Source organism: Meles meles, chromosome 5, assembly GCF_922984935.1.
Source record: "Meles meles chromosome 5, mMelMel3.1 paternal haplotype, whole genome shotgun sequence".
NCBI lineage: Eukaryota > Metazoa > Chordata > Mammalia > Carnivora > Mustelidae > Meles > Meles meles.
The window spans coordinates 404,869-423,076 of record NC_060070.1 but is presented as its reverse complement, the minus strand read 5'-3'; the positions used below and the strand labels follow the sequence as shown (position 1 = coordinate 423,076).

The 18,208-nt window shown below is 53.4% G+C and overlaps 1 protein-coding gene across 10 annotated transcripts in view; it reads left to right on the top strand.

The window, feature by feature from the left end:
- The window catches only part of FAM120B (family with sequence similarity 120B), an 85,325-nt gene that overhangs the window by 29,282 nt on the left and 37,835 nt on the right, over positions 1-18,208 (top strand). For 9 of the 10 annotated variants that reach the window (XR_006818339.1, XR_006818338.1, XM_046005263.1 and 6 more), the window contains 2 exons: positions 6,593-6,765; positions 10,301-10,393. Coding sequence is in view for 8 of the 10 variants with exons in the window: in XM_046005263.1 (XP_045861219.1) it covers positions 6,593-6,765; positions 10,301-10,393 (266 nt within the window). In the remaining 2 variants the exon portion in view is untranslated. Of the gene's footprint in view, positions 1-6,592; positions 6,766-10,300; positions 10,394-12,746; positions 13,542-18,208 lie in introns of those variants that run through there. The other variant, XM_046005266.1, reaches the window with a different exon arrangement.

The window sequence follows — 18,208 nt, the reverse complement described above, 5'->3', positions numbered from 1 at the left end:
GACAGGCAGAGAGAGGGGGAAGCAGGCTCCCCGCTGAGCAGAGAGCCTGATGTGGGGCTCGATCCCAGGACCTTGAGATCGTGATCTGAGCCAAAGGTAGAGGCTTAATCCACTGAGCCACCCAGGCGCCCCGCCAAATGGTTTTAAACTAAAATGACAGGCCGTCCCCATCTGTGTCAGGGCATCTCCCGTTGCTCAGGCAGCACGTGCTTAAGAGATTGTGGCACCCTCGACTGGTGCTGTCCCTACACCTGTCTCCGGAGATCTGACGTGGGCAGGTGCCTCTGACCCGGGTGCGACATTCCCTTGTGTGACGGGAACCATCGTTTCCCAGTGAGGCCAGTGGTCTTGTCGAGGGAGGGGCGTCACCTCAGGACACAAGTCTGGTTTTCCTTGTTCTCCCAAGAGAGTTCGAAGCGGGCGGAGTTCGTAAATGCTGTTACCAGTGAGTCTCCTGATGGCATGATGGCACGGCCGCAGTGTTCTTTTAAAGACACTCTTGCTTCTAACGCACATTTGATTTCGGTTTCTTAAACAGTAGAATTGCAGAAACAGAAATCACATATATTTTCCACGAAATGGAAAGGAAACACGGGGAGCAGAGAGAGTCCAGAGAATACCTAACGAACTGAGTGGGCGCGGAGCAGAGGTGGGTCTCCTTGGTGGCCTATTTTGTTCCGGAGCGAACCTGCCTCTCCGCGGCTGCTCCCGCCCATGCGCGGGAGCATCTGTGGGTGTGTCGTCCGCGCGGGCTGCGGGTCGTGGTCGTGGGTCTCACCTGTTCCGTGGGTACCACCGTGTCTCTCCCACTGCTGCACGCACACGCCGAGACGCGGGCGTTCCCACGGCGCAGACCTGGGCTCCCTTCCCGCCGACGCAGCTCTCGGGGGCCCTGGAGGCGCACGCGGCCGCCGCTTCCTCCCCGCTCGCTTCCTGGTGCCCCGCATGTGGTGGCCTGAGCCTCGGACCGGACCCCAGGCAGGCGTTGGGAACAGCGGTTTCTTCCCCAGAATCGGGCTGCTCGTCCAGACGGAGCCGAGGCGCGTCCTCCCGCCGCAGCCTCGGCTGGTCGCGCCCAGCACCGCGCTGCGCCTTGGCACACCTGCACGCGTCTCCGCGGCCGTCCGGGTGTCTGGAAATGTCGCGTGTCCTGGCTGCGGAGGGTCTTGTTCGACTCTCGCAAACCTCGCGGGTTGTCTGCGGGGACGCCCCCCGGCCTGAAGCGACCCGGCCCACGGGCTTCCCGGAAAGGGTGCACCTGTCCGACCCCGGCCGCTGGCTGGGCGCTCCTGTGCGCTCAAGACCCGACCAGACCAGACCTTCTGCGCCCGAGCATGCACGTGCGGATCCAGAAGGTCTTGTCGAGTCCTCGCAGTTTCGGGGGCGCATTGACCGCCCCGACGGCTGTGCAGATGTGCAACCGCTCCCCGGTGACGAGATGGTGATGGGACTTGGCGGGCTTGACCCGCCTCCCCGGTGTCGTGGGTCAGGAGAAGCGGCGTCAGAACCTCAGTACTGGTTTTCTTTCCATTTGTAAAATAATTTGGAGATTTTTCTTTCTTTTTTTTTTTTTTTTAAGATTATATTTTGGTCAGAGAGAGGCAGAGAGAGAGAAAGCGCAGAAGCAGCAGGGCCCCGCTGAGCAGGGAGCCCGATGCGGGACTCAGCCCAGGACCCTGGGATCATGACCCGAGCCGAAGGCAGACGCTTCACTGATGGAGCCCCCCAGGCGCCCCTAAAGATTTTCCAGTTAACTGTGTTACACATACACATTTGAGTCACAAGCCAACAGTTGAATTAGAGCCACATTTACAGTATTTTGAATGCAGTAGTAGGTGGTAAAATAGTGTCTTCGCATGAAATGAGACATTTCATCCGTGTACACTTAGAGCTTAATATATTGAGATGTTAGTATACCAGTGCTCTGCTCTGCTCATATCTGAATGAGTTCTTTTTATCTTGCTTATTATCAGGAAATTTTTAAAAAATTTTTTAAAGATTTTATTTATTTGACAGAGATCACAAGGAGGCAGACAGAGAAAGGAGGGAGCAAGCTCCCCGCTGAGCAGAGAGCCCAATATGGGGCTCGATCCCAGGACCCTGATCATGACCTGGGCCGAAGGCAGAGGCTTTAACCCACTGAGCCACCCAGGCGCCCCCCCCCCCCTTTTTTTTTTAATAAATAGGCTCTTGAAGTTCACCCAGCCAGTTTGCAAGTGGGGGTTGTCAGGATTTTTAATTTTGTTTTCCTTTGGTCAGGAATGCTCTACTAAACAGGGAATGCTAAGTATATTCATTTAAACCACACTTACCGACTTTATAAAGCCTTCACAGGTAAACTTGAGACGTAAGCTACGTGCACCTTAATTTCGAGACTCTGACGGTGGACTCCAGCCAGACAGGCGTATGGTTTTTCTCCGCAGCAGTGTGCCAGGGAAATAATCGTCAGATGACTCTGATGAGATGTGTATTTCCGTATAAAAAGCGTGCAGAGTTGCCACGGCCGTAGGAGTCTCCTCACTCACTCGCTTCTGTTGCCGCAACAGCACCAACAGACGTGACACGACTGCCTTGTTACGCGTGGGGTGCAGGCAGCAGCCCTCTGCCAGGCAGACCCTCCAGGTGGCTCTGGAGAAGGTCTTCAAAGTTGGCGTTCACAGAAGTGACTTCCTTCCCTGCCCCTCTGCTCCTTCCTCTGTGGGCTCAGGTCCCTCGGAAAGATCCTAGGCTCTCCTGTCCATCTGTTCACACAGAATCTTTTACCAAGTTACGTAATTTGGTTTTTGAAGCTGATGTGTTCTAGATGTGATGCTGGTTGGTGGCCCAGAGATGAGATCGATTGTTTAGGTCTATGGCTCTTTGAAATATCTCAGCTGCCCCTGGAGCTCTGGGGGAGGTGGAGGAGCCATCCTTGCTGGCCCAGTCTTATTTATCCCCAGGAGCAGGTGTGTGTGTGTGTGGGGGTGTGTGTGGGTGTGTGGTGGGGAGGAGCTCTGGGCTGATCTGCCTTCCAGTCCTGATCAAAGTAGGTTTCTTTTATTTAGTTTTAATTTTTTTAAAGATTTTATTCATTTATTTGACAGATCACAAACGGGAGCAGCAGAGGGAGAGGGAAAAGCAGACTCCCCGCTGAGCAGGGAGCCCAGTGCCCCGGATCATGATCTGAGCCAAAGGCAGACACTTAACCAAATGAGCCACACAGGCATCCCAAAATAGGTTTCTTTAAACTGAAATTACGAGTGGTGTCTTTTGTGTTAGGTAGGTTCAGCCCTCTTGGGTTATCACGTGTTTAAACCACTACATCTGGAGTGAGTTTCCCCGTGGAGGAGAACCAATCTAAATGATCCTTCAAAGAAATTCACATCTTCTGGCTTAAGATGACGAAATCTGTCAACCAAGAAGTGAATCTCTTGGACCCTACTTGGGAAGAGAACCAGCCCTATAATTAGGCCATTACGCAGGCTCATCAGGGTCCCCGTGCAGCCTTACAGGTACTGCACGTGACATCAAAGGACCACAGCCCTGGGATACGTTGTCTTGTATTGGAGACAAAGATCCTTGGTTTCCGGAGAAGACTTCGGAGGTGTCTTGTCTTCCTATACTGATATGCAAACAGGTGTTCAGTACCTGGTTTTTGACTAAATAAATTATTAATTGAATTTAGGATTAATGTTCTCTGAATTAGAGATTTTTGAGGAATGGTTTTTCAAACTGGTGGTTTTCTGTGATCTGTTTTATCATTACACCTCAAAAACCAATTTCTTTATCATTGCGAGTTTTTCTTTTCTTTTCTGTGTAAATGATTTCTTGGCTGTTTTGTGGAAGATTATAGGATGGTATTTAAACTCTGCCGGTGTCCGAACCACCTGGAGAGCACGTTCCGGCAAATGCTGCTCCCTGACCCCTGGAGTTAGATTAGTAGGCCCGGGTGCGGCCCGAGAATTTGCAATTCTTTTTCCTTTTTTTTAGGATTTAGCGTGTGCGCGCAGGCATGCACGCGTGCACACACACGAATGAGAACAAAAGTGGGGGCAGAGGGAGAGAATATTCAAGCAGACTCCCCGCTGAGCATGGAGCCCAGTGCAGGGCTCACTTCCACACCCCATGAGATCACGATGAGCTGAAACGAAGAGTCGGACGTCCCACCGACTGAGCCACCCAGGTGCTCCACAAATTTGCAATTATAGCAGATTCCCAGATGACATCACGGCCAGTGACGGCCACCGGCATGGCACTGTTTGTTGAGGACATCTCGTGTGTGTTGCTGCCACAAATACTTGACTCTCCGTATGTCCCGTGAATCTCATTTTTTCTGTTTTAAACTCTTACATGTGAGCAAATGAAATGCAAGGTCCAGTGTTTCCACTGATGGTCCCCACACACTCTGCTGGGGCCTTGGCCGCTCAGCTGTGTGCATAAATGTTCTGTATGCATCGAGAAAAGGACTAGAAGCTGTATTTTCAAACAGCTCTACGTGAGTGACGGGATTGTAAATGTTACTATTTTCTTACACCTTTTTTTCCTTAGTTTTTTACAACGCATGACTTTTAGAGTTAGAAAAAATGTTTTCAGCTACTTGAGTGCATTTGAAATAGCTGTGATAATGGGACATTCCTCACTTATCTTCCATCAGGGCTTGGCAGACGTCTGTATTGTAGGTTTTGGGGGCATCATGGTCTCTGCTGCCGTGGCCCGGCTCTGCACTTGGACCGTGCGGGACCACAGGCCGCACCCAGGGGGGGACGCGTGGTGCGGATGTGGCGACACTTTACTCGGGACGTTGAAATCGCGTTTCCTGTGATTTTCTTGCATTGTGAAATACTGTTTTTCTTTTGATTTTTTTAAATCATTTAAACATGTGAAAACTATTCTGAGTTTATGGTCCTACAAAACCAGGCGGTGAGCTGGATTTGGCCCATGGGCTGCAGTTTGCTGACCCTACGAGATGATTTTCTGAAAAGTATGTTTCTAAAGTCATGGCTGACCCTCGATAATCTTGGAATGATACCTTTGTCTTGTTAACTGGAGCCATACGTTGTTTTTTGCCAATTGTCTTCACTATTTTCTTTCTTTAAAGAGAAAAATGATTTTTTTTTCCTCCAAAATAAATAATGACAAAGTTTTTTGAGGTAGCACTTTGGCCGTTTCAGGAATGCAGGTGACTTTGCTGGGTTGTTCCACTTCTGCTGGTGGGAGATAACGGCCAAGAGTAGTAAATGATACTGTGAGAAATGAAAGAAAGAGGAGAGCTTCTTCATTGAGTCCTTTATTCTGGACCATTTGGGTCCTGGGCTTTGTTTCTGTAGTGGACGTGGGACATTTGGACCTCAGCCGCCCTGGCTCTTGGGGCATGGTGTTGTAGCTTCATGACCCGACAGAAGTCACAGCTGTTGCCCGTAGCGGGGCCTGGCTCGGCCTGGGACCTGCGTGTGTTTGCAGATGCCGGCAGGACCCCCGCTCTTCCTCCAGACTCCTGGGGCCATTTGTTGTGATTTAAGGAAATGAGTAAGGGTTGTTTTTTTAGACTTAAATACTTTAAATGCATATATAGAGCAGAAATGAAATACTAGAAATTACATTTTAGGAATTTCTTTTGTTTGATAGTTTTAGGGCCATGCTTTCTGAGGCATGGGGCCCACGGATGCCCTGCACCCAAGCCTCCAGGTTGCTCAGTGCAGACTCCTGGCATCATACCTGGTAAAGCAGGCTTTCTGCACACAGAACCCAGGAAAATGGTGTTTTTTACAGTCTCTGCAGTGGATTCTTTTTACCCTGCAGTTTGAAAACTGCTGGTGTGGAGGAATCAGAGCAAGCTAACAGGTTACGTTCTTCCCACTCGGAGACAGGACCTTCTAAACATACTCCGGAAAGCATTCTTAATAATGCAGGCCACAGGGGCGCCTGGGGGGCTCAGTGGGTTAAAGCCTCTGCCTTCAGCTCAGGTCATGATCTCAGGGTCCTGGGATTGAGTCCCGCATCGGGCTCTCTGCTCAGCGGGGAGTCTGCTTCCTCGCTTCTCTCTCTGCCTGCCTCTGCCTACTTGTGATCTGTCTGTCAAATAAATAAAATCTTTAAAAAAAAAAATAATGTAGGCCACAGCACCGTAGGAAAGAAGCCCTAGTTTCCCCCAAAACGTAGTCCTAGAACAGGAGTGTTCTCCATGAAGTGCAGTCCTGCTGGCCTTGAGCCTTTGCTTCTTCCCGCCGGGTCGTTTGTTCCTGCTCACTCTCGCCCCTTATGCCTCAAAGCCCAAGGATGTCAGAAAGGGAAGAGGTTAGGTTCTTTTATTCTTTTTTTTTTTTAAAGATTTTTCTAAATTTATTTATTTGACAGACAGAGATCACAAGTAGGCAGAGAGGCAGGCAGAGAGAGAAGGAAGCAGGCTCCCTGCTGAGCAGAGAGCCCGATGCGGGGCTCGATCCCAGGACCCTAGGATCATGACCTGAGCCGAAGGCAGAAGCTTTAACCCACTGAGCCACCCAGGCGCCCCGGGTCTTTTATTCTTTTACTGGAGTTCTGTAAGAAGCATGTGTATTACTTGCTGGTGCAAAGAATAACGATAAATGGGCTTTTTTTTTTTTTTTTAAACTAGGAGGCACACCTAATTTGAAATCACTGTGGCTGAACCAGGAGCCAGGAGTACAGGGCCGGCGCTTGGACGCCCTCCTCGGCTGTTTCGACCTGTCCTCCTCCCGAGAAGAGCTGCAGGCGGTGGAGAACCCCTTCCAGGCCCTGTGCTGCCTCTTGATCCACCTCTTCGTGCAGGTACCCGCGGCCCCGTCCAGGTGCTGCCCCGGTGCCTCACGCCTGCCTCACCTTGTGTGCAGCGTGGCGTGGCGCTCTGGGGCCTGGCCGTGGGCCCATCCCCGTGCCCTCCTGCCCAGGACCTGCCCCCGCAGCTGTCGAACAGGGACGGGCTCCCTGTGTACACTCGCCGGACGCCTGTCTGTGTCGGAAGTGGAGGCTCGGGACGCACGTCCGTGTGGCGGAGGCGTGGGCACCGTGCGCAGAAGCGTGCTCCGAGCCGTGCGCTGCCTGCCCTGCTGCCGCCGGCGTCCGGGGCTGCTCCTGCCGGGGCTCCGGTGTTGCGGTGAGGAGGCCGGTGCCTTCCGTGCTCACTGCTCTTCCCGCCTTTGCTGAGCATTTCCCTTCCCTCCCCAGTCTAGGGCAAGGCAGTGGGTGCCTCCTGAGGTTCCTGGGGCATCGCGCTGTGGGAGGCGTGAGGCGTGTTTTGCAGACTTGCCCGGTCCGCGGGGGCCGTCATTGTCACGGTCTGTGTCTTCCTTGCCTGGCTAACCCGGGGTTTGTAGGCCTCACGTGACAAATGCCGTGCGAGGCCCTAATTGCTGTCACTCGACAAGTAGGCAGTTTCGGTTTCACTCGTTTTACACGTAGGTTACATGTGAAAATGACAAAGGCCCATGAAAGTATTTGTCGTAGTTGTTGGTGCGCAGGGCACTGTTGGACGCCTCCTTTCCTTGGCGCTGCTGTTTTTTAAATGATTTCGTCTCACATTTGTCACAACCACAAAAAAAAGTCCTTTGCTTCACGTCTCTCTCTTCGGCCCGTCTAGACGTCCTGTCCTCTCGGTGCTTTGGAACTGTCTTGCCTTCTCCTCTCCTCTCTGTGTGGTGGATCTTGGCGCTCCTTTGGCATAAACATCGAATTTTCATTTGCCTGGAATAGAGACACACGTGACTGTTCTTCAGACCTGCATTCACTTTGTGAAGTGTTGATTGTCTGTAAGAAACTCACTCTTATCGGGGAATTACATTTCAGGGAGCTTTGTACTGACTGTTCTTTTCCATTTCTAAATTGTTCTTTTCTTTCGGCTCTGCCCGTCTGTAGCGAGTTCTGCATTTTGCATTTTGTAAAACTGTGGTAAACTCCAGCTTAGGCTTCACTGTTGTGAGGAGAACATTTCGTTCCTGGTACCAGACTTAGCACCGTAATTGAAGAGAGGGTGGATTTTTAAGTGTAAAACTGCCTTTCTTTTGATATCATTCGCTAAATACTCAAGCACGTATCGGTCAGTGTTTTCTGTCCATTGTGGCTGAGAGAGGCCGTCATGGGGGTTGGGAATGGTGGAACCCGGAGCTGAGGTTTCTCCTCCAGAAAATCACGTGTGTTTTCTTCTCCATGTCGTCTGTGTGCGTACGAACAGCCGTTCCTTGAACACACATTTGACTTAGTCTTTCAGTCAGAGAGTTGTACCTGCTGACAGTCATTCCTCACAGCTCTGTGGACAGGTGACTGTCCAGACCTCAGAACAGCAGCTTCCCGCAGGCGTCAGTAATGATGAGCTTCACTAAAAATCTCTCTGTGAGTCAGCATGGGGCAGACTTTTTAAAGAGCATATTTAAATTGGAGCTTTTTGAAACGGAAAAACAGTGAATGGGCACACAGTGACCTCTCTGAGATGAGAAAGGCACGTAATATTACTCACAGGGCGACTTACTCTCTTAGGGTTTCATAGGACTAAAAAGGTAAATTTATAAAAGTATCCTTTCCTGTGATTACGGTTAAGTTAGACGTTCCGTTGTGCGATGTGGGGAACAGAACCTGTGGAGAGAGGACGTGCTCTCCTAGGCTCCAGGTCAACAATAACCGTTTTTGTTGAGGGCTTATCTGAGAACTTTCTCAGGAAGGGTGAGCTTACATCAGAGCGAGTGTACGAAGTTTTTATAATCTCTAGTTGAGCAGGTGCTTTAAAGAGTAATGTCCGTTCTGTGAAATGCTCAATGAGCCCGTGTCCCTCACCTCTGTGGTTTCGATCTGTCACCGCGTAGGTGGGTCCCATGTGAGAGCGACGGTCCGTGGGACGCTTCTCTCTTCTCCTGAGTTGGTGCTTTAAAATCACCCTTCTTCACAAGTCACTAACGGCAAGAAGTAGACTTAGATTCCCACAAAACCAGTCTACACAGAGAGCCATGGGGCTTTAATGGGATTAAAAAATGTGTTCTCTGCTTGGTCTGGCTTCTGTAGACTGGGGTCTTTTTTTCTTGGCCATGAGTACTACATGTCTGTGGACTTGTTTGTTACTGCCTGAAATAGTTCCAGCTGACTTTTGTACAAAGGCAATAAGTACGTCAGAATGGAACAGGGCAGGGTGGTGATGGGGTTGCTGCCTTGCGCCAGGCGGAGGTGACCAACGCCAGAAATAATTTGCTTTTCCCAGAGAGGGCAGCGGGTCCTGGCCGGGGAGAGCAGGAGTCCCTAGAAAACTGTCTTTGTGGATTATGGTGGGGTCATTTTTTTTTTTTAAGATTTTATTTATTTATCTGACAGACAGAGATCACAAGCAGGCAGAGAGGCAGGCAGAGAGAGGGGGAAGCAGACTCTCCGCTGAGCAGAGAGCCCGATGCGGGGCTTGATCCCAGGACCCTGAGATCATGACCTGCGCCGAAGGCAGAGGCTCTAACCCACTGAGCCACCCAAGCGCCCCATGGTGGGGTCATTTTTATCAGGAGTAAACATGAGCCACTTCTATCACTGAGGAAGAATCAGAATTCTTACCCATGGGGTTGTGGTTGTCATCCTGATTTTTTTTCCCTTCAAGCCTTTACTTGCCACAGCACGTGTTCCTCTGTAGAAAGAGGTTCTCGTAGTCTTACGATGGCAGTGGAAATGCTGAGCAAGGGGACTGCACTGCTTTTCTCTGTGGGCAGCCTTTGGTGGCTGAGCCGGAAAAGTCACCACCCGGTAACCTGGGAGGAGGTGGCCCCTGGCGCAGCCGCTGTCCATGGTACTCCCAGGCCCTGTCCTCATTCCCATCGTTTTCTCGAGACCCAGAGTTTCCCCATCTGTCTCTCCACATCCCTGCCCTCCTTGTTCTTGCTCACATTTTGGTTGGACCCCTAGATTCCACAGAAGAGCAGAGGGTCTCACATGTCGGGGTCCTGGGATCTGAGGCTGCAGGTTTCACGAGGGCTGGCGGAGGTGGAAGTTTATCCCAGCTTTGATCATCCCAGCTCACCCTGCAAACCCCTGAGTTGCCAGCCCTGGGATCTGGTGCCCAGAGCAGTCACTTGTGTTGCTGTAAGACTTGGGCTTGGTTGTGACTCATGGCCCCTCCCAGGAATTCTAGAGCTTCCCCCCTTGCTGTGGAGTGACCAGGGCCCTGTCCAGCTTGGCCCTGGCCATTATGGGCTGTGGGCTCTGGACAGAGAGGCCCACTGACCTCCGCCTCTGCCTCGTCCCCTGCCCCCTGTGTGTGCCTGTGTTCAGTCGTTGGATCTGTGTGCAGAGTGTCGCATTTTCCCCCAAAGTTCATGCTGCTTCTCTTTCTTCTCCCTTTCAGGTGGACACTCTTTGCTTGGAGGATCTGCATGCTTTTATTGCTCAGGCCTTGTGCCTCCAAGGAAAGTCAACGGTGCAGCTTGTCGACCTACAGGTACTGGCCTGACACACTGTCTCAGCTCTGGCAACCCCCTGCCTGACCAGAGGGTCGGGGCTCTTGCCAGCCTTTTCTTCTGTTGTGTTTTTTTAGTTTTGTTTGGTGTTCCACAGAGAAGATAAGAAAGCACGTGTAATCAGGCCATTCTTAGGGTGCTGTGGTTGGATTCACCTGTCATGCCGCAGAGCCCAGGTCTTGCCAGGTTACTGAAGCTCATGCAGAGCCGTGTACGGATGGCGCCCTGCGTTTCTGGGAAGTGGCCCTCTAGACCTCGGTCTCTGCTGAGTCACGTGCTCCCAGCGCTGAGGGATGTGCCGCTCTTAACCCTGCCTCAGTCTTGTAGTGACGTGGCAGGACAGTCGGCGTGATCCCTGTAAGCCTTGCTGACTTTAGGGTTTTAACCCTTTTTCTGATGTTCGTGATTTTGGCCCATACACATCCTGTCCTGCCTGTTTTGTCTGTGGGCCTCATCTCCCAGACGTTGGTGACCGCTCTTTGGGTCTGGGCCACGTCCCACCCGCTGTGTGTCCTCTCCCAGTGGCCTGTGGAATGTTCAGTGATGCGCCTGTGTTGCTTTTATTCAGATGTTGCCACTCATGGGTGTTTATGCCTTGAATTTCATGAACGAGCCATTGGCAGCTGAGCTCCTCTGCTCTGTGGCCGCACTGTGTTTCCTAGAGGAAAACCCGAGGTCAGGTCCGTTGTTTGTGGAGACTGAAGACTTTGCTTTATAAATGCCATTGGATAATGGTAATGAGTTTTACCCACAGATTCTAGTTAATTGAGCTAGAATCTAGCCTTTCTAGTGAAAACACACAAATTTCGTTTATAAGCAGCTTCTGATGTGATGTCAGAACTTCCGCGCCGCTCCTGCTCCATGAACTGACTCTTGTAGCTGTTCAGTGCGGGCAGGAGGTGCGTGCGTGAGAGGCGTCATTACGCCACCGTCAAGAAAGTTAGTTTTAGAAGTGGGTTTTTTCCCTCCTTTTGGCAAGGCATAATTTTAAAAAGTGAATTTGGGGTTATTGCTAGGCTAATGCTAATTCTTTTTTAACTGAGGTATAATCGGCACACGTTCCGTAAGTCTGAGGTGCTCCGCATCGTGATTCGGTGTCTGTATGTATTGTGACCTGAGCCTCTGGCACCCGGCGCTGGTTGTTGGGGAGCGCGGCCCAAGGCAGGCTGTCATGTGGGGACCGTGGTGGGTCTTCATGATCTTCTTCCTCTGCTGGAGGACGGCCTGCCTGCAGGGAGAGAGGAGCTTTTCCCCATGTGCTTTCTGCGCCCGTCCCTCTGCCGACATGACTAGAGCCTGCTCGATGGAGCAGAGTGGTTGTGTAGGTGCGGCCCTTGTGGGGAAACCCCTTGCAGAGCCCCTGCCACATCTCCCTGGGGCTCCCAGCAGAGCCGGAGAGGCAGCTGAGGCATGTGGTCTGCCCTGGGCCATCCTGGGTAGCTGGTGACTTGTAACTTAACCGCTGTGGCTCGTAGTCTCTGATGGGCAAGCCAGCGTCATGGAAGCCACAGCTCCCGTACACCCGTGGGTGTGGGTGACCGTGGAATGGTCTGGGATTCTTGTGATTAGCTCCTGGCCTGAAAAGCAAAGCTAGGACCCTTCAACTCACAGCATCAAAGCAAAGAGCAGAGGGTAGAGCAGAGGTGGCAGAGAAGGAGGGCATGGAAGAGAGGGCTCTGTGCCCGTCCCGTTTGTGCCTCATCCGCTGGGAAGGCAAACACCACACCGTTTCCTGTCTCCCTCGGCTCCTGCCTGGGGTTCATGTGGAGTTGAATGCGTGTATTTGTTTTTGTGAAGTTCTTAAGTGTGTCTCAGATTTTCTGAGACTGAAATGTGATAAGCCAAAGCTCATGGGAGACTTCCATCTCGATGTTACATCTAAATGTGGAGACGGGTTCGCGTTGAGCGTAGGACTCACCAAGGGTGGCAGGCCAAAGAAATGTCCTTCTAGAACTGGCCTTCTAGACTGTTCTTGCTGGAGGAGGTCTTCGTCACTCAGACTTGGCTCGTTGTGTGGGAGAGATGGGTTTCTCTGCCCGGACTGTAGGCTCCGGAAGGCTGGGAAGTGTCCCTGTTTGTAACCCTCAGCAGTGCCCGGCAAACGCTTGGGAAGTGCTTCGTGGTGGCGACTAGGGTTTTGTGGAGCACGTCTATGACATGTGATTTTATCTCTCTGTTTCCTGTGTTTTAATCTGAGGCCATGTCGTCTTGCTGGAGCACTGATATTTAACCAGTAGGATATGAGTAAAGAAATAACAGTATTTTAGCATTTCTGCAGGAGGTTTTCTGATTCTGAGTTCAATCTTTGACTTTATCCTTTGATTTTGTGCCTAGTTCTCAAATAACGTTCTTCTGAGAAAAGTTTGCAAGTCGCATTTTAAATGATAGCAGGTGCCAGACCACAAGCCCACAGAAGAGAGAATCCCCAAAGAAGAGGACCTTGATGTGTCTGTTCATGAAATGCAAGCCCCCTCGGAGGGAGCCTGGGGCAGGAAGCCGCTGGTGGACCTGGGAGGGAGAGCACGGTGGGCCAGGACTGTGGGGAAACACACACACTGACCCCATCGGAACCACCATGCCCTCACTGGGTAACTCCTGAACGCAGGCTTCTGTGATCACCGTTTACTGGAGGGACTTGGGACAGACGCGGCGTGCTGCCCAGAAGTACAGAGCTGACTGAGGGATCCAAGGACCTGTTTCCCGCCAAGGAGCGGGAAATTCCCTGCTTTGGTTGTGGCGCTGGTCCATCTCTGGGAAGAATGTAGCCTAAGTCACTTAAGGGAAAATAAATTGGAGGGTCAGGGAAGTCCCATTTGGTGACATGTTAAGAGCCCAGATTATTAGGGTCAAATAAAGCTTCTCCATGACTGTCGGGGGTGGCATTCAATTACTTTTTTGGGGGAAGAGGTCCTTAACCTGCGGAAGGTAAGGTGTACTCCCAGGGTGAGACCTGCGGTCTGATGGGCACATTGTGGGTGACAGGAGCTGGCCACACTGTCAGATGACAGGGCTGACGAACTCCACTCACCAGGCTTCTTACCAGAGTCAGCACCTGCCTCAGAACAGAGGGTTTTGTGGACTTGGAAAGGGGAGGTTAGGAGTGGCATCCACCTGGCCACGATCTGTGCTCTGTGTGACGGGCAGTTCCGGGCAGGGCGTTGGGGACAGAGGGGCACACAGCTGCCTGCATGTGCCCTTGGCCGCCAGCACCCATCGGGAAGCCCACTCACCGTTCCCCAGAGAGGAGTGGAGGTGCCTGATGGGGCTTCAAGAGTCGGGCTTGTGGCTTCCACACGGAGCGTGGGGAGCATGAGCTTGCTGGAAAGTTAGCCACCAGGATGGGGAGTAGCCTGGAACTGCAGGCTTTTGGGAGGACGTTTTACACACCCAGGGTAACTCCTGATCCTGAGTCCACAGAACGAACGGTGCTGCGGGCCTCTTGTCTGGGGGCGTGGTTGCCGTGGACGTGCGTCCAAGCACAGAGCTCACACGGCGGGTTCGCTCCCCTGGCCCTGGGTGAGCGCGTGCATGGCTCCGATGTCCCCCTCACTGACAGCAGAAGAGTTGCCGGAAGCTGGAGCTGTAAAGCTCAGCAGTAGAAATTCAAAATCAGTCTGTGCCATCGATTTTCCAGATCACGTCTTTATCTTGCCAGCTTGAAATGCGCTCTCATTCTGCCCACGGCTCGCGCCCAGCCTTAGCCAGCTGCAGCCCTTAGGCCAGAGCTGGCCTGTCAGCTATCTTTGAATGGCCTGTAAGCTCGGGACGAGGGTTACAGTTTTAAGTGGCGAGGAGAAAAATCCGAGAAGAGTCTTTTTTCAGGACACGTGGACATGCTGTCGAGTCCATAAAGTTCACGCTGCGACAGCAGAGTGGAGAGCTCTCACTCTGAGACACGGAGTGACAGACACCGTAACGCCCCCAAACCAGAAGTAAGTCCCTGTGGCCCTTTGCAGAAACGCCTGCTGCCCCCGGCTTACACGAGCAGGCAAGTGTGTGGGCTTTTCTGTGAGCCGGAAAGTCCCTGGATAGTGCATGTCCTAAGCACAGAGACCATCCCGCTGGCCTTCGTGCTGGGCCTAGAGCTCACTGAGGAGTGAGAACGGCAAAAATACCTTCCAGAAATAGGGTGCTTTTGTTTGGGTTTTTTTTTTTTTTTTTTAAGAGAAATTAGGAGGGCTCATAAAAGAGTGAATTTTTATGTCATTCCTTTGAGGGAAACACAAGTTCTGTCTTGTTATGTCGTTAGGGAAATGACAAAGATTGGTGTCTTGGCCGAGACCCCTTGGAAGGGCTGGTGAGGGTCACTGAGCTCTGGAGTCGGGCCAGAGGAAGTCTGGATTGGGGTCTGGGAGCGGGTGTCGGTGATGGTTACTTGCTCCTTGCTGGGTCCTCTGTCGCCTGCTGGTGCCGCATGAATGTCAGATGCTCGGTAAGCCCTGAAGACAGTGTTGTCTGCGGAGCCGGAGCACATGGGACCTTGGAGGTGGTGCGGGCAGGCTCCGGCGACAGGCTCCTGTCCAGGGTGGTCTGCCCGAGGTCGAGGCTCCTGCCGCGGTCGGGTGATGTCAGGCTTTGTCTCCTCTCCCCAGACAGCCTCCCTCCCGGAGGAGCCGAGGCCGCGTGTGTCGAAGCAAATGTAGAAAATCTCCGTTAAAGGGTCTTTAGTCGGTGCCACCCTGTTGGTGAACCGTCACTTTCCAGAGCAGACACTTTAGATTCCGGTGATGAAATTGCTTCCAGGACGTCCTGAGATCACGTTTGCTCCAGCACATCAGAGTAAAGCCCACGGAAGGAGGTTTTCCTGCCGAAACCACTGACGCAGCCGGAGAAATTCAGCACCGCGGAAAGGTGTTAGGAGAGTCATCTAGAAAAAATGCGTTTGCCGTCAGATGCTCAGAAAGTTGACGAATGAATGGATAGTGGAAGTAGAATCTGTTGAAACTTTTGGTAGACTTTTGAAGTTGATCTGTGAGCACAGAAGACGAAGACGCCGCGGATGGATTGAGTGAGACAAACGTGTCAAGGGAGACAGGCGGCAGGCCTGCTCTGACCCTCCCGCTCGTCGCGCACACACAGGTCTTGGCAGTGCTCTTCCCCCCGGAGGCGGGCGGGAGGTCACTGAGTGCCTTGGGGAAGAGAGGATGCTCGCGAGGGCCGAGCCGCCCCTCCCCAGTCTGGAGGCTGATACCACTGTCACTTCCTGTGCCTGTGGCCCTGTGCTCACGGTGATACGCGTCATACCGTGTGTCCCTGCCGCGGTTCGGAGGATATGAGCTCCAGGGAGCAGGCACGTTTGTGGAGGAAGAGGAGATGCCTGTCGTGACGCAGCCGCCGTCCTGGTGCCCTTCCTGCACTTCTGTCCCTCGCCCTTCGATGAGCCCCGCAGCCACCCTCCAAGTTGCTCTGGGAACAACGAGCAGCGAGGACATGTTGGTCTGGCTCAGGACAGCAGATGGGACGCCTCGTGGGAGTTCTCGGGGAGATCTCCGACTCCAGCACGATCCAGGTGCCTGGCCGGTTGCCCCCAGCTGACTTGCCGTCGAGGAAAGCTGCAGGAGTCACCGGGCAGAGTCGAGGCACAGAGCACAGCCGGCCAGACCTGGGCCGCTGCCCCCTTTGTCAGGGATGCTGCTCGGTGCGTAGGCTTGCCCGTCTGTCAGCGCCGGCAGGCCGCAGCGGCTACACCACCGAGCAGCCTCCGTGTGGAGCCCGGGAGGGGCCGTGGGTCTGCACTGACGCCCAGGCCAGCGGCACCCAGAGGAGCCTCCTGTGTGTATCCTGGTGCCGTTCACAGTTGTGAGACTTCAGAATGGAAAGGCTTTGTGCGGAGTTGGGCCTCCATCTCCTCTTTGTCTTCTGCTGTCCCCACTCTGTCCTGACCACCCTGTCGCTGCACTTCTCCCTGCGGACCCCTCCCTGGGACTTTGAAACTGGCCTCTGGCAGGTCGCTCGCTCCCAGGGCACAGGCGAAGGGCTGATGCTCAGAGTTTTCACACTGGGCCGTGGCCTCGCCGTCTTCTCCATATGCCTTCTGCGGAGGGACTCCCTTCCCTTCTGGAAGGACCTGCACGTGTTCCTGCATACCCACATGGGCAGTTGCCCGCGTGCCGAGGGACGCCTCACCGGTGTCACCAGACCTGCTTCAGTGCCCGTCCCCTTCCTGAGTCTGTGAGCATCCCTTGTCTTCTGCTGGAGGACTCCCGGCCCCTCTCCCGGGGCTCGTGCTCTTCCAGACCAGACACGGGGCTTCACGTACCCTCGTGTCTTCTCCAGTACCCGCCCTTTCTGGGACAGCCCCTCAGCTGGGTTGTTTGCGTGGAGTGAGGCATGTCCTCAGCTCCGGGGGTGGAAGCGGAGACTCCTAACGTGGCATCTCGTATGTTGTCGGTGCTCGGGTGCTGACGGCTTGATGCACTCGCCAGCCACCGCGCGTGTTCAGGCTAGAATGCTGACGGGGGTATTTCGTCTTCATGAGTAAGAATCTTCCAATAAAAATTGGTTTTTCTATAGCAGAACCAAATCTCCGGACGTGATTTGCATCTTACCTCGCTTTCTCAGACTCCGTTTCGCAGGTGGGCAGAGGCATACCCAGGGATGAGGGGGCTGGGTGTCCCGAGCCTTCCCAGTCCCGCATTGTGCCCCCGCTCCTGCCCCATACTACCCACCCACGGGACGTGGTGCCAGCTAGAGCTCGTGCAGTGCTGGGAGTGTGGGGCCCTCCGTGCCCCTCGTTGCCCTGCCCGAGGGGCCCTGTCGCCTCGATCTTGCTCCGAAACTTCATGCCTGTGGCGGCTCTGAGCCTCTGACGTTCTCCCGGGGGCCAGACTTTGAAACTCAGAAGCCGGAACTTGGTGATTTTACTCTGTTGCTCATGTGTGTTAACTGTGGAGTGTCCTAGGTGACCAGAGGGCCAGGCAGGAGAACGGTGGAATTATGGCTGATCGTTCAAATATTCTCCTCCTGTCTTTCTTGCAAAGATTGGTATTTCATCATTTTTTCAACCTGTTTTTTTCTGACATTTTACACTTGGGAGTAGAATCGCATAATCTCCTGGTGGGTGTGGGTCTGACCCGGTGGCCGCAGAGGGGGCCGTGCTGCTTTGATGTGCGATGATGGAGGAGGGGAGACGGGTGGGGGGTCGATGGAGCTCATCTCCGGAGCTGTAGAGTGGTGTGGGATGCCCCGTGGGCTCCGTGGCTCGGTCTGGAGGGGGGCCAGGCTAAGGAGAGTGGTCAGCAGTGTGCTTGCCCTTGGCAGCAGGAGGCCGCATGCCCCGGGATGCTCCCATGCCGTGCGGTTCCCATGGTGGCGGCACGGCTTTACACCTGGCTGGGTTTTGTCTGCTTTGCTCTGCTCTCGGGTGCGTTCCGTAAGCCGTCAGAAAACAGGTGGTTGTTCTTGTTGGCCGCGTGTGATGGTTCGTTCTGAACTTCGGGTGTGTGTTGGGAGGGTAGCATGTGAGAATGGTCGGCATTGTGCCATTTGGAGCTCCGAGCCCCCAGACCCACTGGCACCGCACCCTGGGATTGCAGCACGGCAGCTCAGCCGGCTGGGGAGCACGTCTTTCTGCGGGTTGCGTGCCAGACCCTGTACCCGAGAGCCCTGGGGCCCTGAGCACCAGCGTCCTGCTTCTCTGTGCAGGCGTCTGTCCATGTCCGAAGGGCACCTTCCTCACAGTGATGGGTGTGAATGTACTTGGCCCCTCAAGACAGGCGCCGTGGAAGGGTCCACCCTGCTCTTGTCACCGGCACAGTGTTGGCTCTTCCTGGCCTGCCCCTGTGCGTGGGGAGAAA